General features: G+C 43.1%; 1 protein-coding gene across 4 annotated transcripts in view; it reads left to right on the top strand.

Annotated features, from left to right (window-relative positions):
• LOC133641811 (synaptic vesicle glycoprotein 2B-like) overlaps nt 1–19,476 on the top strand; it is a 91,674-nt gene that overhangs the window by 41,036 nt on the left and 31,162 nt on the right. The window contains exons 4-7 of one of the 4 annotated variants that reach the window (XM_062035843.1): nt 3,696–3,876; nt 17,150–17,301; nt 17,375–17,508; nt 17,761–17,850. In XM_062035843.1, coding sequence (XP_061891827.1) covers nt 3,696–3,876; nt 17,150–17,301; nt 17,375–17,508; nt 17,761–17,850 — 557 coding nt within the window. Of the gene's footprint in view, nt 1–3,695; nt 3,877–15,662; nt 15,803–16,651; nt 16,787–17,149; nt 17,302–17,374; nt 17,509–17,760; nt 17,851–18,556; nt 18,646–19,476 lie in introns of those variants that run through there. The other 3 variants (XM_062035844.1, XM_062035845.1, XM_062035846.1) reach the window with 3 other exon arrangements.

Raw genomic sequence — 19,476 nt, forward strand, 5'->3', positions numbered from 1 at the left:
GAACAAGAGTGTGGGAATGATTAAGCAGGGCTTAGGATGAGGAGATGGCAAATGGCGCGGTGAAGTGAAAAAATATGGGCGGTGCAAAGAAAGTACTGCAGTGCAGCCAACATGATGTAGAGATGTAGATGATATATTCACCAGTGGCGGGCCGTGCGTTTCTCACCTAGGCTTTCATTGACGTCCTCCTTAGTACGACGTCACCTCTCAAAATAACGTAATTTATGTCACTACATCAGTGGTTCTTAACCTTGTTGGAGGTACCGAACCCCACCCGTTTCATATGCGCATTTATCGAACCCTTCTTTAGTGAAAAATAAAATGTTTTTTTTTTTCAAATTCAAGACAAAGTTATATGTTTTTGGTAGCACTTTAGTATGGGGAACATATTCTAAGTAACAAAGACTTAATTTAGAGTTTTTTGGACACTAGGGGAACATATTCTAAGTAGCAAAGACTTAATTTAGAGTTATTTGGTTAGGGTTAGGGCCAGGGTTAGAGGGTTAGGGTTATAATAAGGCCATGCCGAATAAGGCATTAATAAGTACTTAATAATGATTAGTTAAGAGCCAATATGTTACTAATTTGCATGTTAATAAGCAACTAATTAATTGTGAATATGTTCCCCATACTAAAGTGTTACCATGTTTTTACTGTTGCACAAAATGAACCGTGCATGAACATCACCTTGTTCAAAGAACAAAACCAACTCACTGCATAAACTCACAACAAATTACACACCTGCAAATCAGTGTGACTTCTGCTGTTGCCGTATCCGTAATACGCAGATAGGGAGAAGTTTTTATTTACACGATGAGTCGGGTGTCTTGACCTCCGCCAAACCCCTGAGCCCAACTCACCGAACCCCAGGGTTTGATCGAACCCAGGTTAAGAACCACTGCACTACATGGACACGGCTGGAGATACTATACAGAAACACAATTGCACACCACTGCGCATTGAATTCCCTCAACAGTGTACAAAAGGTTTTATTTTTTGGCGCATTTAACATTCAATAAACCCGTTTCAGCGATTAAAACATATCTTACGTGGTGCTGTCAAAATTAAAATAATTGTATAAAACAAATGAAACATGAAAAAATAAGGAAATAAAATATTTGAACTCACAATTTGTAGCACACATCCGACGCCGTATAAGCCAGTGGTACCGTTGTAGTCAGTTGATTTGTGTGAAAGTGGCGGGCCTTTCCCCATTTCACTGCCGGTGTTGAGCCAAAAGGGGATTGCCAGCCAAAAATGTATTTCCTTCGCGGGAGCGCGCACCGCTCGCTAAACTTGCATTGCTTAGCTTCGTCTGTCCACAGCAGATTACTAAGTGTAAAAAAACCACTTTATCTCCGTGGTTATTGTACCGGTGAGTTTTCTGAGGCTTTCTCTGGCTCGTATGGTTCGGCTGCCACTTCCTGCTTTCGCAACTTGTGATTGGATACTCACTTGGGACTCCCGAGTGAGTATCCAATCACAGCGTAAGGCCAGCTAGAAGGCCTTACTGACAACAACTCATGATCTGATTGGCTATCGCAATTGTCCATCAACTCTGTGTCTCCGTTCACTTACAGTGCACAGACGCCTGCATTATTGATTCTGAAGGCCCCGGGCAGATTTCGTACAGCATGGCAACTTAACCTAAAAACAGTAGCATTGGAAGGAGCATAATATGACATGAAGAGAATATGAATACCTTTAGATACTTAGGGAAAGTAAATAAAAAATTACTTTTGTCTTTAATTATGGTCAGGATGTCTGGTTATGTTAGGCCAGCAGAGAAGGCCTTGCTGGCCCTGACGGCACACCACTGATATTCACTAATTGAGTGACGTTACTATTTGGTAAATGTGATCATTCATATGAATTATTGGGATGTGTTTGCACGTTCACATAAGTCAACAATGTTTATGCCTTGCAGTATATGAAGAAGCACTCCCTGTTGTAAGCCATCTGCACACTGCTGTTTGTTCCAGAGTTAGGCTCATGCAGTCACTCATGTGGGCATCCAAACCCACAACCACCTGGCTGTGAGGCAAATGCGTCAATCACATGTGCCATAGAGCAGTCAAGGGCATAAATTGTTCAACATTTCAACAACAACCCAAAAATAATTTGGGGTTGGGACTGTCATGGGATGAATCTCCTACCACCAATAGAAGGCTTATAATATTCCGTAGTTGTGTAATTAAACACTAAAAAAACAAAAAATACGACTTCCTAAAGGTTACATCAGGTGTGCCTCAGGACTTTATCCTTGGACCACTTCTTTTTACTAATTACCTCATCATACTTTAGATAAGGGGTGTCGGTCGATCACGAGGCATTAAAAAAATAGACCCTAAAAACGACTGATTATCAGTCTTCACTGTGACGTCACTTTTGTCACTTGATTGACATTCACGGCACCCAAAGATCTTGTGAGATGACACTGGTTGCTGCGAGCTGATTATGAAGAAAAAAAAGAACAACCGGCAGCAACGCAAGAAGCACTTTTTATTTCAACAGACTCTGTCTCCGTACCCGCTGTACAAAAATGTGAAGACCACCCGCACAGTTCCTATCGTCACAATAAAAGTGCTGCTCTATCCTGCCTTGCTAACAAAATAAGGGTCTAAGGCCATGTCTACATTAAGCCGGATAACTCCTTAAACAAATAATTATTGAACCTAAGCACCGTGTCAGCTACACTAAACCAATGTTTAAGGTCCCCCTCCTTGGAGAATTTTTTACACTGGTAAGTACGCCGTGTATTTCTTGAATCTCCGGCTCTTAGCTTTGTATGGACTCATTGACCGTTTACAAACTGAGTTCGGAAAGGAAGTGACACCAGAAAAAACGCGCCACATCCAGCTTCATAATAAAGCGGTTTCGTAGAGGAAGTGACACCAGAAAGAACGCGCCACATCTAGCTTCAAAATAAATCGGTTTCGTAACTAGGAGCTAACCACTGGAAATATGAAGGCGAGTCATCCAGACATGCCCGTGTGTCTCCTTCCGTCTGTACAGACGCTTGTGGAAATCACACATGAATATCTTAAGAGAAAACGATTGCAGCTATTTGGGACACAACACCTCCCAGAAGGCAAGAGAACTTTCGAATGTCGAGGTCAGCTGTAATTCTACATACTAAAAAACTTTGTCCATTTGTCGAAGGAGAGTCAACAAGAATGCGGGCTCCCGTGGATGTGATAAAAAAAAGGTAGCGTGTGCTTTGTATTACCTGGCCGTCGAGGGAAGACAACGGAAAATGGCGAAAGCTGGCAAAGCAGACTGTATCAGTTATTGTCCGCCATGTATGTTGCAGACTCAACGTCTAGGTCCAGAGTATATAAAGTCACCAAAAACGAATGGACAATGAAGGTGAAGGCAAAAGAGTGAGGAGTGTCCTGACCAGATATCTAGATCCCTAGATTGATTGTTGTCAAATGTTCTTTGTCACATCGTGTACTTTCACGTGTTTAATAAAGATTTCATTCATTTATGATGGCTCAGGTGTAATTCACTACAATAGGGCCCCACAACACACTGGATTCCAGTTCATTGAAATACCACAACACTAGATATTCTTCAGATAAGTTACATTTAATTTAAGAACTTGCACACAAAGCAATACTGTAGGTGAGTATGACATGCACATTTTCCGCACATGCGTACTAGGTTTTTACTGCCTCTCTTTCCTTCTGCAGGTCTGGTTGTCTTCCTCAGTATGATGGTGGGAGCATTCGTGTGGGGAGGCCTGGCGGACAAAGTTGGCCGTCGACGCTGTTTGGTTGTGGCATTATCTATTAACTGCGTCTTTGTCTTCCTGTCCTCGTTTGCACAAAGCTATGGCTTCTTCCTCTTCTTCAGGCTGCTGTCAGGCATCGGGTAAGTCAAACAAATGCACACTCACAAACAGTCTATCACGTTTGTCTTAGGTAACACCCTTTTGCCTTCACATTTCTTTCTATTTACTATAATAAGTGTGTGTGTGTGTGTGCTTGCATACAGGGTGTGGGTGATGCGTCAGTGCAGTAATACTTGGTAGAAGTTTTTTGATTGATTGATTGAGACTTTTATTAGTAGGTTGCACAGTGAAGTACATATTCCGTACAATTGACCACTAAATGGTAACACCCGAATAAGTTTTTCAACTTGTTTAAGTCGGGGTCCACTTAAATTGATTCATGATACAGATATATACTATCATATGTACTATCATCATAATACAGTCATCACACAAGATAATCACATTGAATTATTTACATTATTTACAATCAGGGGTGTGGAGGAGGGGGGCGGGGGGGGGGTCCTTAAGTGCTTGTAGTTAGTGCATGTTACATGTTGCTCCTGCTTGCTACTATCAGCTACCGCCCCGCCAGCTAGCCCACCACGCGGGGATGAACAGAGGAGCAGAGTGTGTAAGTTTGCCGGTATATTGCCTCTCCACCGCCAAGACTCCTGCAGTGCCTCCTTGTGGCCACACACGGAATAAGTGTCCTTGCGAACACTAAACCAAACTCTAAAGGGATCGGGGAACAGCAGTGGGCCATAGAGGTGAGCTGTGCAGGCACACCGGTGTGCGGACACACCTTGCCAACCACTGTCCCAGCTATGGGTAAATAACATGGGCGGGTGGGGCTCGTAGCCATGGTCGGCAACCCACCTAGGTGAAGAACACTGAACTAAAACCGGGACTGCAAAGAGTTGCGCCCCACAGTCCTTAATTAGCATAGTAAAGTCAACCATGGAGAACAAAGTCATCCTAAATACTATACTTCCAGCGGCAGGAGTCTGCAGGAACATCGCAGCGGATGGTGGTGTTGGTCCTCCTTGCGGAGGTCATCATGACGACAGGACCTCAAACACGCGAGGGAGGGCCCTGCCCGATCACAGCACCCCATCCAAAGCACTCATGTGCTGTCGGACACCATTTATAACGGGAACCTTCAACGCATGCAGAGTGAGAGAAAAATCTAGATTGGAGGACCTAGCACACTGTGCCAAAGCAGGGGGAATGGAGATCCTGGGGATCCAGGAACACAGAAGAGTGCACACTGATGACTGGATCGTTTACCACAGACTGCAGGGATGCACGTTCATCACTGCATCTGCGTGGTGAAACGAGGCCCAGGCTGCAACAGGGGGCGTAAGGCTATTGCTTGGTTCTCTGGCACGTAAGGCTGTGCATCCGGTTTACCTCCATACCGGCAGGTTCTCAGGCAGTCAGCCTGACTTGTATCGCTGCGAAGGTCCACAGCCGCATGATAATAAACTGGATTTGGCATGCCATTGACCGTCGCCTGAGGGAAAAACAAAACGGCTTTCGAGAGGAGAGGACCACACAAGTCCAGATCCTGGCCCTGAGGAGACTAATCGAGTAGGAGAAGAAGAACAACCTGACGGCTGTATTGTGCTTTATTGACTTCAAAAATACTTTTGACTCAAGACATAGAGGCACCATGATGAGGATCCTGAAGGCCTATGGTGTCCCTCCCAACTTGCTCAGGGCAATAGAGACCATGTATGCAGGTACACATGGCGGCAGTGAGGAGTTTGAAGTTCTGGCTAGGGTAATGCAGGGAGATACTCTAGCCACTTTCCTCTTTGTCATAGACCTGGATTACGTGCTCAGGAAGGCCATTAATGGGCCAGAGCAAGCAGACACCATGCAGTAGTCCTGACTGACCAAGACGACGCAGACGACATGTGCCTGCTCTCCAACCACATGGAGCAGGCACAAGTTCTTGGCAGTGTGGCAAGGTCGGCCTTCGACTAAATGCCAAGAAAACTGAGGTGGTCACCTATAACATCCAAGCGGAACATCCACCTCTCTCAACACCAGGAGGCACTGCTCTGAAAGAAATCAATGACTTCAAGAACCTGGACTCATGGGTCAACTCGACAGGACAAGATCAAAAAGTGAGGAAGACACTACATAGAGGGCCCTGAATGACATGGCCAATGTATGGAAGTCCAACCTCCCCTGAGAAACCAAACTCAGCTACTTCTACGCGATGGTAGAATATGTCTTCCTTGATGGCCTTGAATACTGGACCCTGAAGCCAATGCTGCAGAAGGCTCTGGAAGAACACCAGAATGTTAATTAGAGTTACCACCATCTACAAGAGCACACATTTCCAATCTTTATGCTGGAATATTCAGGGTGAGCGACAAAAGGAGGATGAGACTCGCAGGACACTGCCAAAGACACCAGGAGCTGCCAGCCAGCACACTGGTGCTGTGGGAACCAACACATGGGTGCCAGTCACGAAAACGTCCTACAGTAACATTCGTGGATGTACTCAAGAAAGTTGCAGGAGAGCAAAGCACTAACGAGCTGGCCGGATGTATGGAGAACCGTGATGATTGGAAATGACAATGGAGGGCTCGCCTGAGGACGACCTAGAGAGAAACCTGATGTGCAATGAGGTTCATAGTTGTTAAGGCTCTGATTCCATTAGAGTCATATTTACAAACATTTATACCTAAAAGATGAGCTGGTCATAGAAGGACACAAATTCACGTTTTTTTAATGCGTCATATTCATATTAATATTTGTGAGGCGATATGATAATTTTGTAGACAATCTTTTTACTGCATTTGCTGTCAAAACGTGATCCTTTGACTCAGAATCAGAAATACTTTAATAATCCCAGAGGGGAAATTAAGATTTTCAGCACAATCCCATTCAAGAGCAGACATAATTACAGCGAGACAGAACAGGATCACTGACGGGTGTGCCAACTTCTGCCGCCCCTTACAAAAAGGTGAGAAACATGTAACGGGGTGTGAAAAAAAAAATTCAGTGTAAGCCTGGGCCCCTGGATAGGGGGTCCAGACTGAGGCCAAGGTAAAAACAACAACTCATAGACACAGCACACATACACGTGTGTAAGAGGGCAACATCAAAGAACACAAAGGACCTTAAAGACATTTAAAGAGCAGAGCTGATGCAACCAGCCACTTCTACACACAGCCACAAAAGTAAAACAACAACAAAAACAACAAAAAATATATATACACTATACGGGGGAGCATGGCCAGAGACAGGAGCAGACCCAACAAAGCAACCAAGAGAGCCGACTCCACCCTCGGCCGCCCACCAACTCTCAGCCGGTGTCCAGTCTGCATGGATGAGCGAGGATGCGTCCACGGAGACCGAGGTGTCCGATACCTGCTCATTCAGCCAAGACGCTGTGAAGCTTGTCCGTCCCGGCGCTCCGCAGTCCTGTCTCTTCATCTGCATCTCCTCCAGTCTCTCCAAACGGACTCTGGTGTGGCAGAGACCAAGCAGCTGGTCTCCATGGTCAAAAGGCTCCCGGGAGGCAGATCCAGAAGTTCACAAAAAAGCACCGCAGAAGTCACAAAAGTGCCATCCCTTGTCACACAGTCCTAATGGGTTAGGGTTAGGGTTAGGGTTAGGGTTAGGGTTAGGGTTAAAAAAAACCACATGAAAACAAGAGGGAAACATCAGGAACACAAAAGGATGATACAAGAGCACAGAGCTCCTGCCAAAAAATACAAAAACAAACAAAAAAAAGCAAACTCCTTAGACATGTCAGGCGGACATCAGCCACGGGTAGTCACGGCAACGGAGACCGAGGACGGTGTCACGTATAAGGCTTCTACCGCAAGATGCTCTCCTGCGTTGTATTAATAAATTGAGTAATGAAATAAGAGTGAAAGTCTTTTGTATCCTTTGTGATATGTTTGCATGTTTGCATGTAAACAATTTCTAACAAATCCATTCATCTGTTTTCTACCGCATTTGTACCTCTCGAGTTCGTCGGGGGCGTTTCACATGAACCTGGCTCACGTGAGCAGGCTGCCGTATAAACACACTTTGTTGTAAATTACACACATTATATTTTTTTGGGGTTAGTCAGAGTCTTCCCCCTCGTCTAAAGTTTACATATCGATGTCGCGACTTATCTTTTCAAACAGGGTGCAGTACTAATTCAGTTTTGGACACGCACATCTGTCTTCTTCTTCTTCTTCACTTTCTTTCTGACTCAACCGTTTCATTTTTTTAAAATTTCAGCCCGTGTTCAGTTCTCGAAGACATGGCAATGACATTCTGACAGTCGCTCAGTCCGCTATTTGAAACACCAGAAAGAAGCACCTCCTACTGACTTGTAATTGGTCAGACTCAAGCACATGGCTACTTTCAGTATGATTTGCGTATTTATAAGGGAGCGTGTTCAGGGCGTGCCAAGCCACGCCCACATCTGCGGCCAATTTCAAGTTGATTGCAATGTAAAAACAAAATGTGTTTGAATTTGTGCCTCCAAACATTTTCATACATCTGATTTTTTTACTTGCCTACGCTGTTTTGTAGATTTGCACTTACGTCCATTTTTTAAAAGGAAAGTTGTTACTTGAGGCTCCTGATCTAGTAAGATCCAAATACCACGCGCTAAACAGCATGTGCAAACTATACAATGATCATCAATCAATCAATGTTTATTTATATAGCCCTAAATCACAAGTGTCTCAAAGGGCTGTACAAGCCACAACGACATCCTCGGTACAGAGCCCACATGATGTGTATTGTTAGTGGGCGTGTTGCGGATGATCTACTAAGACCGTGTGTACAATTGACAACAAGTTCAAAACTGGTACAGACTGCTCTATTTAAATGAGGATTTTGCGTGTACTATCATCTGTCACCATGGAGACACTCATTTCCATACACATTCATGACGTAATGATAATGCTCTAATGGTTCAACATGTGCTGTTTTGTTATGTTGTGCAATATGTAGCACACACCACCTTTTCTGAGTGATATACTGTAGAAAACACACCAAACGGTGCAATCCGGGAGGCAACTTTGTTGTAATGGTGCATCTGGAATGATCCAGAAATGCATGCAAAAATGAATGAAAATGCATATTGCATTTTTTTTTTTCCCATAGGGGATAACTAACATCAAAACAAAAGAAACACCAGCAGAAGCCAAAACAAATCAATCAATCAATCAATCAATGTTTATTTATATAGCCCTAAATCACAAGGGTCTCAAAGGGCTGTACAAGCCACAACGACATCCTCGGTACAGAGCCCACATACCACTTGAACTTGTTTTAATTAGCCCCTTAAGTCAATACAATTATAAAATGATATTGCTGAATAGAAGATACCGCTACTATTTTTACAATTTATGACAAATATGTTGACAGACACAAATAACAGAGGATTATCTGTCCATCTTTTGTCTTTGTGCATAACTGTGCCAGTTTGAAAGCACATTTCAAACATGCTCATTATAGACTCAAAGCAGTGGTCAAAAAACAGCTTTAGTGTTGATGAATCACATTGCGAGTGCTCAATGATTATATTTGCATCGCCTCCTCCTAGTATTGTGGCTGTTTTAATGATAATTGATTCTGCATATACTGTATGTTCCAGACTATAAGGCACACTTAAAATCCTTTTTTTTCTCCAAAACTCGACATTGCGCCTTATAACCCTGTGCGCCTAATGTACGGAATAATTCTGGTTTTGCTTACCGACCTCGAAGCAATTTCATTTGGTACATGGTGTAATGATAAGCGTGACCAGTAGATGGCAGTCAAACATAAGAGATACGTGTAGACTGCAATATGGTGGCAATATGACTCAAGTAAACAACACCAACATTTTATATGTTCTATTGAAAATATAGAACATTACACACGGTGCTCAAAAATCTATCAAAATGTTTTAGTATGACTTTGGTAAGCTATGAAGCCGCACCGCTTGATGGATTGTTGGCGCATTAAACACACTAGTATCATTATGGTGTGTGTATAAGGTAACACATTATCTGGCGTTTTGTTTCGCAATATTATGCAAAAGCAACTTTGCTTACCTTCTGGTACCTGCTGATCTGTATTTGTGATCTGCATAAATACGGAAAAATTGTGCGAGTCCGACTTTGTAGTCCAAGAGATGCCGTAGTCGATAAGCTTCTTCTTTTTCTCTATCTTCTTGTTATGTGACATTCATCCTCCGCTGTTGCCATTTCTAATATGAAGTAGTGTAAAGTTCTTACTTATATCTGTCAGTAAACTCGCCATGAAAGCGCTAAAACATACCGGTGTAGAGAGTTTACAGTATTCACCCAAGGAACTTTAGTTATTAGAGAGTTCCGGTAGGATCGTTTTTCACGGGACACATTTCCGGCCATGTTGTTTCTGGATGAGGAGATGCTGCTCTGTTATTGATTTAAGTAAAGTCTGAATGTCATTAAAACAGTTAGCTTCATCTTTTGACACTTCTTCCACTCCCGTCCTTGCACGCTACACCGCTACGACAAAGATGACGGGGAGAAGACGCTGCCGAAGGTGAGCCACGTAAATAAGACCGCCCACAAAACGGCGCATCAGGAAGTGACTGTCAGAAAGCGGCTTGAAGATGATCTGTAAAACATCATCTATGCAACATTTTGAGCAAAAAAACAACATTACATGTTATGTAGACCACCAGGAAGTGTTTTACATTTAGAAAAAAAAAAAAAAAAATATGACTCCTTTAATGCGCCCTATAATCCGGTGCTCCTTATATATGAAAAAAGTAAAAAATAGACAATTCATCGGCAGTGCGCCTAATAATCCGGTGCGCCCTATGGTCCGGAAAATACGGTGCTGTACATGAAGACAGAGACGCTAAATGGATTGCACTCCCTATTTTGCTCATTTTAGAGATGCAATCCTCTGCACATGAGATTACGTGCGCTTTCAAATTTGTACATGTTTCAATACATGCAAACCCTTAGTAGATCAGGCCCTGAATCTGAATGAGAACTTTAGTTAGTTAGTTTTCAGGCATAAATAAAGTACACGATTTAGATACACAAATAAGCAATGTAGTGAACCTTCAAAAAGGGTTCCCAATGCCCTTAATGTGTGGATTGCAGACAAAATTGAAGAGGAACTGTAAAATCTTACCCATCTTGTTGCCACGAAAATAAAAGTGATGCACTCCTTGCACTTTGCTGAGGTACTAAAATATTTAATGGAAATACACCCACAGGCTTCAAAATCAAGCACTACAGAGATCGAAGACCTATAAAAACAATATTGAATGTGACATAGCTCTCAAAATGTACTGTATGCGGTTATTTTTTTCATTTTCCTAATACTGTGAAGCTCATGTAATTTATTTAAACTTTGTGTGCACAGCCTGATGTTCCACTTAAGAACCAAGCACAATGCTTAAGCTCAGAATAACACAATTCCACTGGGATTCGCACACTCAAAAATCAGGTCACGGCACAACGCATGCGATTCCCATCCACAAACAGCTTGCAGCACATCAATAAAAGTCTTGTAAGTGTAGCTTGTCTGCTATGGCCTGCCTCATTGTCTGTGTTTAATATAATCAATCTTCATGTTTATATATATTTACTTCTTCTAGTACATTTACAACCGTAGATGCACTGGTTTCTACTGTGTGATGGTAACTTTTGCAAAGTGACTGTGATCCCTTCTTTTAATTATTACGTTGGATTTCTCTATAATGTGTCTACAATCAACTACGGTTGTCCCGATCTCATATTGATATCAAATATTGGGATGATAGCAGCAAAAAACAAGTATTGGATGATATCGGCTTGCGTGTAAATTGTCCGATATAAGCTCTGATATGAGGAGTCCTGCAGTGCGTTTACTTGTACAAAGCTGAACAGCCAGTTAATATCTACATGTCCTCCAATAAACACACAAGGCTGGGCATTTCTTGTATTTTACTGAAGTAATTTACAAAAGGTAAACATGGTAGCTATAGGCTTCTAGGAACTTGCAGCTACACAATAGCTAAGCACACAGTAGCACACGAGCTAGACATACATAAGCGACTTTGATTGAACATTATTGCAGTCTAAAAAAACACATTTGTCAATATAAAGAAGTATCAAATAAGTATTGTTGCATATTATATGCAGATACAAAGTATTAGAGGCAGAAGTGTACTAAGAAATATCCACTAACAAACGTGTCTGGATCATTCTATTTACTCTGTCATGACTCATAAGCTCAACTAATTTAAGGAATTATTGTGTCCACTATATATCCCCAAAAACTAATTGCCACTCCACTTAAACCTTAAAGGCCTACTGAAACCCACTACTACCGACCACGCAGTCTGATAGTTTATATATCAATGATGAAATCTTAACATTGCAACACATGCCAATACGGCCGGGTTAACTTATAAAGTGCAATTTTAAATTTCCCGGGAAACTTCCGGCTGAAAACGTCTATGTATGAGGACATTTGCGCGTGACGTCAAAGGTTGAAGCGGAAGTATTGGGACACCATTGTATCCCAAGACAAACAGCTCTGTTTTCATCGCAAAATTCCACAGTATTCTGGACATCTGTGTTGGTGAATCTTTTGCAATTTGTTCAATTAACAATGGAGACTGCAAAGAAGAAAGCTGTAGGTGGGATCGGTGTATTAGCGGCTGGCTGCAGCAACACAACCAGGAGGACTTTGAGTTGGATAGCAGACGCGCTACCGTGAGTACAGCTTTGGCTTCCAAACATTTGATCGCTTGCCCGTACGTGCGTGCTGCTATGTGCATGTCACGTACGTAACTTTGGGGAAATATATGTTTCTTGCCGACTCTGATGGCGGCCGGGGTGTCGTCGAAAGCTACAACGCCCGCCGCCGCGCCGCTGTCCTCACCTTGACTCCCTCCGTCTCCGGGCCGCCGACCACATCGAAGATCGGGGGAAGTCCTTCGTTGCGCCGTCGATCGCTGGAACGCAGGTGAGCACGGGTGTTGATGAGCAGATGAGGGCTGGCGTAGGTGGAGAGCTAATGTTTTTAGCATAGCTCTGTCGAGGTCCCGTAGCTAAGTTAGCTTCAATGGCGTCATTAGCAACAGCATTGCTAGGCTTCGCCAGGCGGTACAGCATTAACCGCGTGGTTACAGGTCCAGAGTTTGGTAGTATTGTTGATCTTCTGTCTATCCTTCCGGTCAGGGGCTTATTTATTTTGTTTCCATCTGCATTTAAGCACGATGCTATCACGTTAGCTCTGTAGCTAAAGTGCTTCGCCGATGTATTGTCGTGGAGATAAAAGTCACTGTGAATGTCCATTTCGCGTTCTCGACTCTCATTTTCAAGAGGATATAGTATCCGAGGTGGTTTAAAATGCAAATCCGTGATCCACAATAGAAAAAGGAGAAAGTGTGGAATCCAATGAGCCCTTGTACCTAAGTTACGGTCAGAGCGAAAAAAGATACGTCCTGCACTGCACTCTAATCCTTCACTCTCACGTGCCTCATCCACGAATCTTTCATCCTCGCTCAAATTAATGGGGTAATCGTCGCTTTCTCTGTCCGAATCGCTCTCGCTGCTGGTGTAAACAATGTGCAAATGTGAGGAGCCCTTCAACCTGTGACGTCACGCTACTTCCGGTACAGGCAAGGCTTTTTTTTATCAGCGACCAAAACGTTATCGTCAATGTTCTCTACTAAATCTGTTCAGCAAAAATATGGCAATATCGCGAAATGATCAAGTATGACACATAGAATGGATCTGCTATCCCCGTTTAAATAAGAAAATTTCATTTCAGTAGGCCTTTAAAAACAGCATAAGCATAGTTTTTTTTATACCTACCATTATTCTCTGAGTAATTTCATTGATCAAGCCTTTTCTAACGCTAGAAAATAATAAAGGCACATCCTATGATGTGTGCTGGTATCGTATCGGATTGGTATCGGTATTGGCAAATACTCAAGGGTCCAATATCTGTATTGGAAGTAAACAAGTTGTATTGATTGATTAGAACTAAACAACTACGGTACTGTATTTTTCGGACATCACGGCGCACCGGGTTATAAGACACGCTGCCTATGAACGGGTCTATGTAGGTGTATTTTAATACAAAAGGCACACCAGATTATAAGGGGCATTAAAAGAGTCATTAGGAATTTTTTTTCTACATTAAAAACCATAACATGTAAAGGTGGATCTTTGGTCAAAATGTTGCATAGATTATGTTTTACAGACCATCTTCAGGTAGGGAATTGTGATGTATCCTGTTGTAATTGTATGCATGTTCCAAATAAACTCAAACCATAAACCATAAACCATCTTCAAGCCGCTTTCTGACCTTTTGTTGGTGGTCTTTTTTACGTGGCTCCACTTCGACAGAGTTATCTCCCTGTCATCTTTGTTTTACCAGTATATTTTAGCGCTTCTATAACGAGTCTACTGACAGATATAAGTTATAAATGTATGTTACTTTTTGTTTAAAAAAAAGCAACAGCAGATGATGAATGACCCACAACAAGAATATAGAGAAAAAGAAGGAGCTTATTGACTACTGCGTGGGCTTCAATGGCAGACACGCCCACATTTTCGGACTTCATCGTCATCGGCGGTCACTCGAAACGAGTATGACAATCCTCCTGGTAGGGGGTGTATCCCTTTATGGAGGATGCCTGTGCGTGACTTAGTTTAACGTAGGGAAGTCTCCCCACGTTAAACTAAGTCACGCACAGACAGTCACCACACGATCCTTGACAGAATCGGGTCAGGGTCCAGTGGCATGAAGTCCAAGACGACTGGGGACCCTTTTCTGCTGCAGCCTTTTTCCGCCATCGCAGCCGTTGTGATAGTTCTTAAATCTACCGTCTTCCGCCTGCTCCGCCGTTGAGGTCTTCACCGTATCCCTGGCTAGGGGGCAGTCCGGTAGTAGGCCTTTGCCAAGGGCCACCTGGGGTAACAATAGTAAAGGGGTAAACCTCCTCGTGCCCCAAGACCCCATAGAGGAGCCTCCACTGCCGGATGCACTTTAACGTCATTCCCAGGACAGATTTTATGTATTTATTTTTTTTCGGACTTACGCACATCCCAAATACACATCAGCAGGTACCAATAGGTTTTGCATAATATTGTGATACAAAATACCAGTAAAATGTCTTTTCAAATAGGTGCCATTTTGGGGTCCTTATACACACACCATATTAGTACCCGTATGTTGAAGCACAGTACGTCTGACTATGGTAGCAGTAATCCATCAAGCGGTGTGGCTTTGTGGCTTACCAAAGTCGTACTAAAACATGCTGACAGATTTTTTTAGCGCTGTGTGTAATGTTTTATATTCTCAATAAAACATCATATTTTTGGGCATGCTTGCTAACCTGTACTTGCGAGCAGGTTAGATTTATTGAACAGGGGGCGTCAACCTGCAGTGCAGACGTATCTCTTATGTGTGACTGCCATCTACTGGTCACACTTATCATTACACCATGTACCAAATTAATTTGCTCGGAGGTCGGTATGTGACGATCTGTCACTTCATTGCCGTTTGTGTTTCCTTGTCTGATGTTTATTTCCAGTCAGCGCTCGTATTTTTGTTCCATTTCCTGCATGTCTCCCTGAGCGCTCGTCTTCCTCACCTGTCCCTGATTGGCAGCCGGGCACCCCTGGAGGCAGTTGGAAATCAGGCGGCTATTTATGCCTGCCTCGCCTGTTCCTCAGTGCTTGAGGATTGCTTGTGTTGAGAACCGTTTACATGCACAACTGCTTCCTTTTGTCATGTCTGTGTGATCATGTTTTGTTTTAGTCATGTTCGGTTTTGTTTTTGGACTCTTTGTGCACATTTGTTTGTTTTGTCACCATAGCAACCCATTAGTTTTCACCTGTCATGTCACACACCTGTTTCACGTTTTGAGTCACGCACCTGTTTCCACTGATCATGTCACTGCTATTTAAGCCTGTCTGTTTCTGTTGTTCGGCGTGGTGACATTATCTATCCAGCCATGCTACCCATGATATTCCTGTCTGCCATAGTTTTCATGCTGTTCCATGCCAAGTAAGTTTTTGTTTATTGTTCATAGTTTCTGCTTTTGTGCAAGTTTTGTTTCATTAGTCAAATTTGTTCTCCGCCATTGTGCGCGCCTTTTGTTTGCTTTCTTTTTTGTAGTTTGTTAGTGTTTTAATAAATCATGTACTTACATTCACGCCTTGCCCGCGCCAACTTTCCGCTGCCTTCCGGGAAAACACAACAACCCATAGTCCACGTACTGACACCTTTTCTGTTTAAAATATTAAAATCATATTTTTATAAATAGTTGATTTATATAGGCTAGTAAGTTAAAGTTTTGTACCTGACAATTTTCGGCTACCTTGCTTCTGCAGCCTTCATCAGAGGTGTCACGTGATGTTAGCGTGACGCCATCTGTGACGTGTTATATAGATTGTTCCATCCCACCTGAAGTGGTGGGGTGTCTGTGTGCGCCGGGGGTAGGGCGGGGCGCCCCCGGTCGTCTGGACGTCTACCAAACGGCCGGGGGCGGCCCTGCAGGACTGTGTCCCGGGTGTGGGATAGTTGGTAGGCTCCTTCATCCCTGTTGACAGTCTAACATCACGTGACATCTCTGATGAAGGCTGCAGAAGCAAGGTAGCCGAAACTTGTCAGGTACAAAACTTTACCTTACCAGCCTATATAAATCAACCATTTATAAATACACATCAGTAGGCTAAATGAACCTCTTCAACATAAAATCGTCTTACCTGCTCTTCGTTCTCCTGGTTCCTGCATCTTGGGGTCACAACTACTGCAGCCATGCGAGTTCCCAAGATAATCCTCGAGCACTGAGGAGCAAGCGAGGCAGGCATAAATAGCCGCCTGATTGGCAACTGCCTCCAGGTGTGCCCGGCTGCCAATCAGGGACAGGTGAGGAAGACGAGCGCTCAGGGAGACATGCAGGAAATGGAACAAAAATACGAGCGCTGACAGGAAATAAACATCAAACACGGAAACACAAACAGAAATGAAGTGACAGATCGTCACACGGTAAGCACCACCAGAATTAATCTGAACATTAGGCGCAGCGGGTTATATATTTTGGGGAAAATTTAAGGATTTTATGTGCAGTAGTTGGATTAATCAGACATTGACTTAAAATGTAAGGAATCTGGTGAGCTAAGAGTCTTATTGAATAACTGAAGAAGTTGTCTGTCTATCTGTGTTGGCCCTGTGATGAGGTTTGAGATAGGCTCCAGCACCCCCCGCAACTCCGAAAGGGACAAGCGGTAGAAAATGGATGGCTGGATGGAAGTTATTTTTTCATATTACTTTTTTAAAGCTTAACGTATTTGAAAACCAGTGTCATGCCAGTTGTATCAGCTGTAATTAAGAACTGTATTTCTCTTCCAGTGTCGGTGGCACAGTGCCGATCGTCTACTCGTACTTCTCGGAGTTCCTTCAGATGGACAAGCGAGGAGAGCATCTGTCCTGGTTGTGCATGTTTTGGATGATCGGCGGGATTTATGCCTCTTTCACTGCCTGGGGAATCATTCCCAGATATGGTAGGAACCTGGTATATTAGGATGTATTCAACACTGTGCATTCACCTTGTCATTTGTACATGTCTGTGTGCAGGTTGGGGGTTCAGTATGGGCACAGAGTTCCAGTTCCACAGTTGGAGGTTATTTGTTCTGGTCGCTGCTCTTCCTGCCGTCGCCTCTTTGGTCGGACTCACTTTCATGCCTGAGAGCCCTCGCTTCCTGCTTGAGGTAAGTAAGACTGCCACCATATTTGGAGTCCAGTTTTGGATTTCTATTCACATGAATATTTATCTGTTTTTCGTCTCTCTGATACTGCTAATTCTAAAAAAAAAAAAATAGCACACATGATACAACAACGTAATGGGCATTCAATATATGCTGTAATGAAGATGAATGACTCGTCCAATTAATTAGTCATTGATGATATTCAGGTGATGGTCCAAAGCATACATTTTGTCCTTGAAATTTTCATCCAAGCAGAATGCTAAGCACGATGAGGCATGGATGATTCTGAAGCAGGTCCACGACACCAACTGGAGGGCTAAAGGACAGCCAGAAAAAGTATTCACTGTGAGTATGTAGAACTATTCATCAAGAGTGCAGGACTTAAAGTTCTCCACAGTTATGGCAGATTTACATGACTTGGCGTCTGTCCATTTTGCCACAGCCAGTCTATTCTAGCACAATTTATATTGCAAATACCGTGCGTATTTAATTTGATGCATCAAGAAAACATGCAGTAGACATTTTACAGTGCATATCCTACACACTTGGTATTTTCATATGCGTTCAACTGGTAGCGGTCATTCCCACAGTACCCTCAATGGAATAAAATCAAGGCAATAATAATAAGTAAAGTAAAAATGTGGGAAAACCGATCAAAAAAACATTATGTTGATACTAAAAAGGTAATAAACGTTGGGCCTGATTTACTAAAGGTTGGCGTGTACTAGAGATGCGCGGTTTGCGGACACAACCGCGGATAATCCGCGGGTCGGGCGGATGCATGACGAAAAAATTTGATTTTAAATAGATTCGGGCGGGTGGCGGTTGAACCAATTCAGAAAAAAAAATACATACCGTTTTTTTCGGACTAAAAGTCGCAGTTTTTTTCATAGTTTGGCCATGGGTGCGACGTATACTCCGGAGCGACTTATGTGTGAAATTATTAACACATTATTGTAAAATTTCAAATAATATTATTTATCTCATTCGCGTCAGCGACGAAGCAAATCGTCACACACACGCCAACCAATAAGAATTCGGTGGGGGCGGGTCATGGCAGAGATGCATTGTGGGTTTTGGAATGCTAACTGCTATACGCTACTGCCGGAGCTATTAAAATGGACCACATCAACGTTGGCGGTAACTTATAAAAACCGAGAAAGACTGAACTAAAATGGCACCGAAAAGGAAATCATATACTGCAGATTACAAGCTGGACGTAGTGAAATATGCAGCAGAAAACAGCGATCGAGCAGCCATCGTCACACACACGCCAACCAATAAGAATTCGGCGGGGGCGGGTCATGGCAGAGATTCATTGTGGGTTTTGGAATGCTAACTGCTCAGTCTTCTTTCTGCCTTGCATCGTCTATATTAGATATATAACAACGGGTGGGTGGTTTTGATAAAATGTTAGTTCGGGTGGGTGGCGGGTGGATGACAACTTTTGTGATGCGTCTGCGGATGAAATAATTGCCTATCCGCACATCTCTAGCGTGTACTAAAAGATGTGCAAACTTGATAACACATGCAAAGATGATCTACTAAACTAGTGCAAAGTAGATTGCGTCTGTTAAATGAGCCATATGTAAGAATCCAGCCAGAAATGGTACGGCAATCACGGTCAAAATTCTGTAGTCCCCTCCCCCTGCCCCTGCCCCTGCCCCTGACTGAGGTTGCCAGATACGCAGCCGAATCCAGCTCGATATAGCCAACACATTTTACACAGAAATTAGGCTATTTTCAGGAAGAAGTATGTCATGTCTGCGTACAATATCACAACAAATGACACTCATATGGTTATTGTCAGTGCTATAAGAAAACAAAGAATAAAACAAACTAGAACCAATGCTAACAGTGGTTATACTGGTGACATTCTACCAAGGTATGCCTATAGGCTACTGTTTCAAACGTTTCAGATTGCCATATAACTTGGTAGATGTAGTCCACAATATGCAAACACGAATGAGG

Source organism: Entelurus aequoreus, linkage group LG24 (assembly GCF_033978785.1).
Source record: "Entelurus aequoreus isolate RoL-2023_Sb linkage group LG24, RoL_Eaeq_v1.1, whole genome shotgun sequence".
Taxonomy (NCBI): Eukaryota; Metazoa; Chordata; class Actinopteri; order Syngnathiformes; family Syngnathidae; genus Entelurus; species Entelurus aequoreus.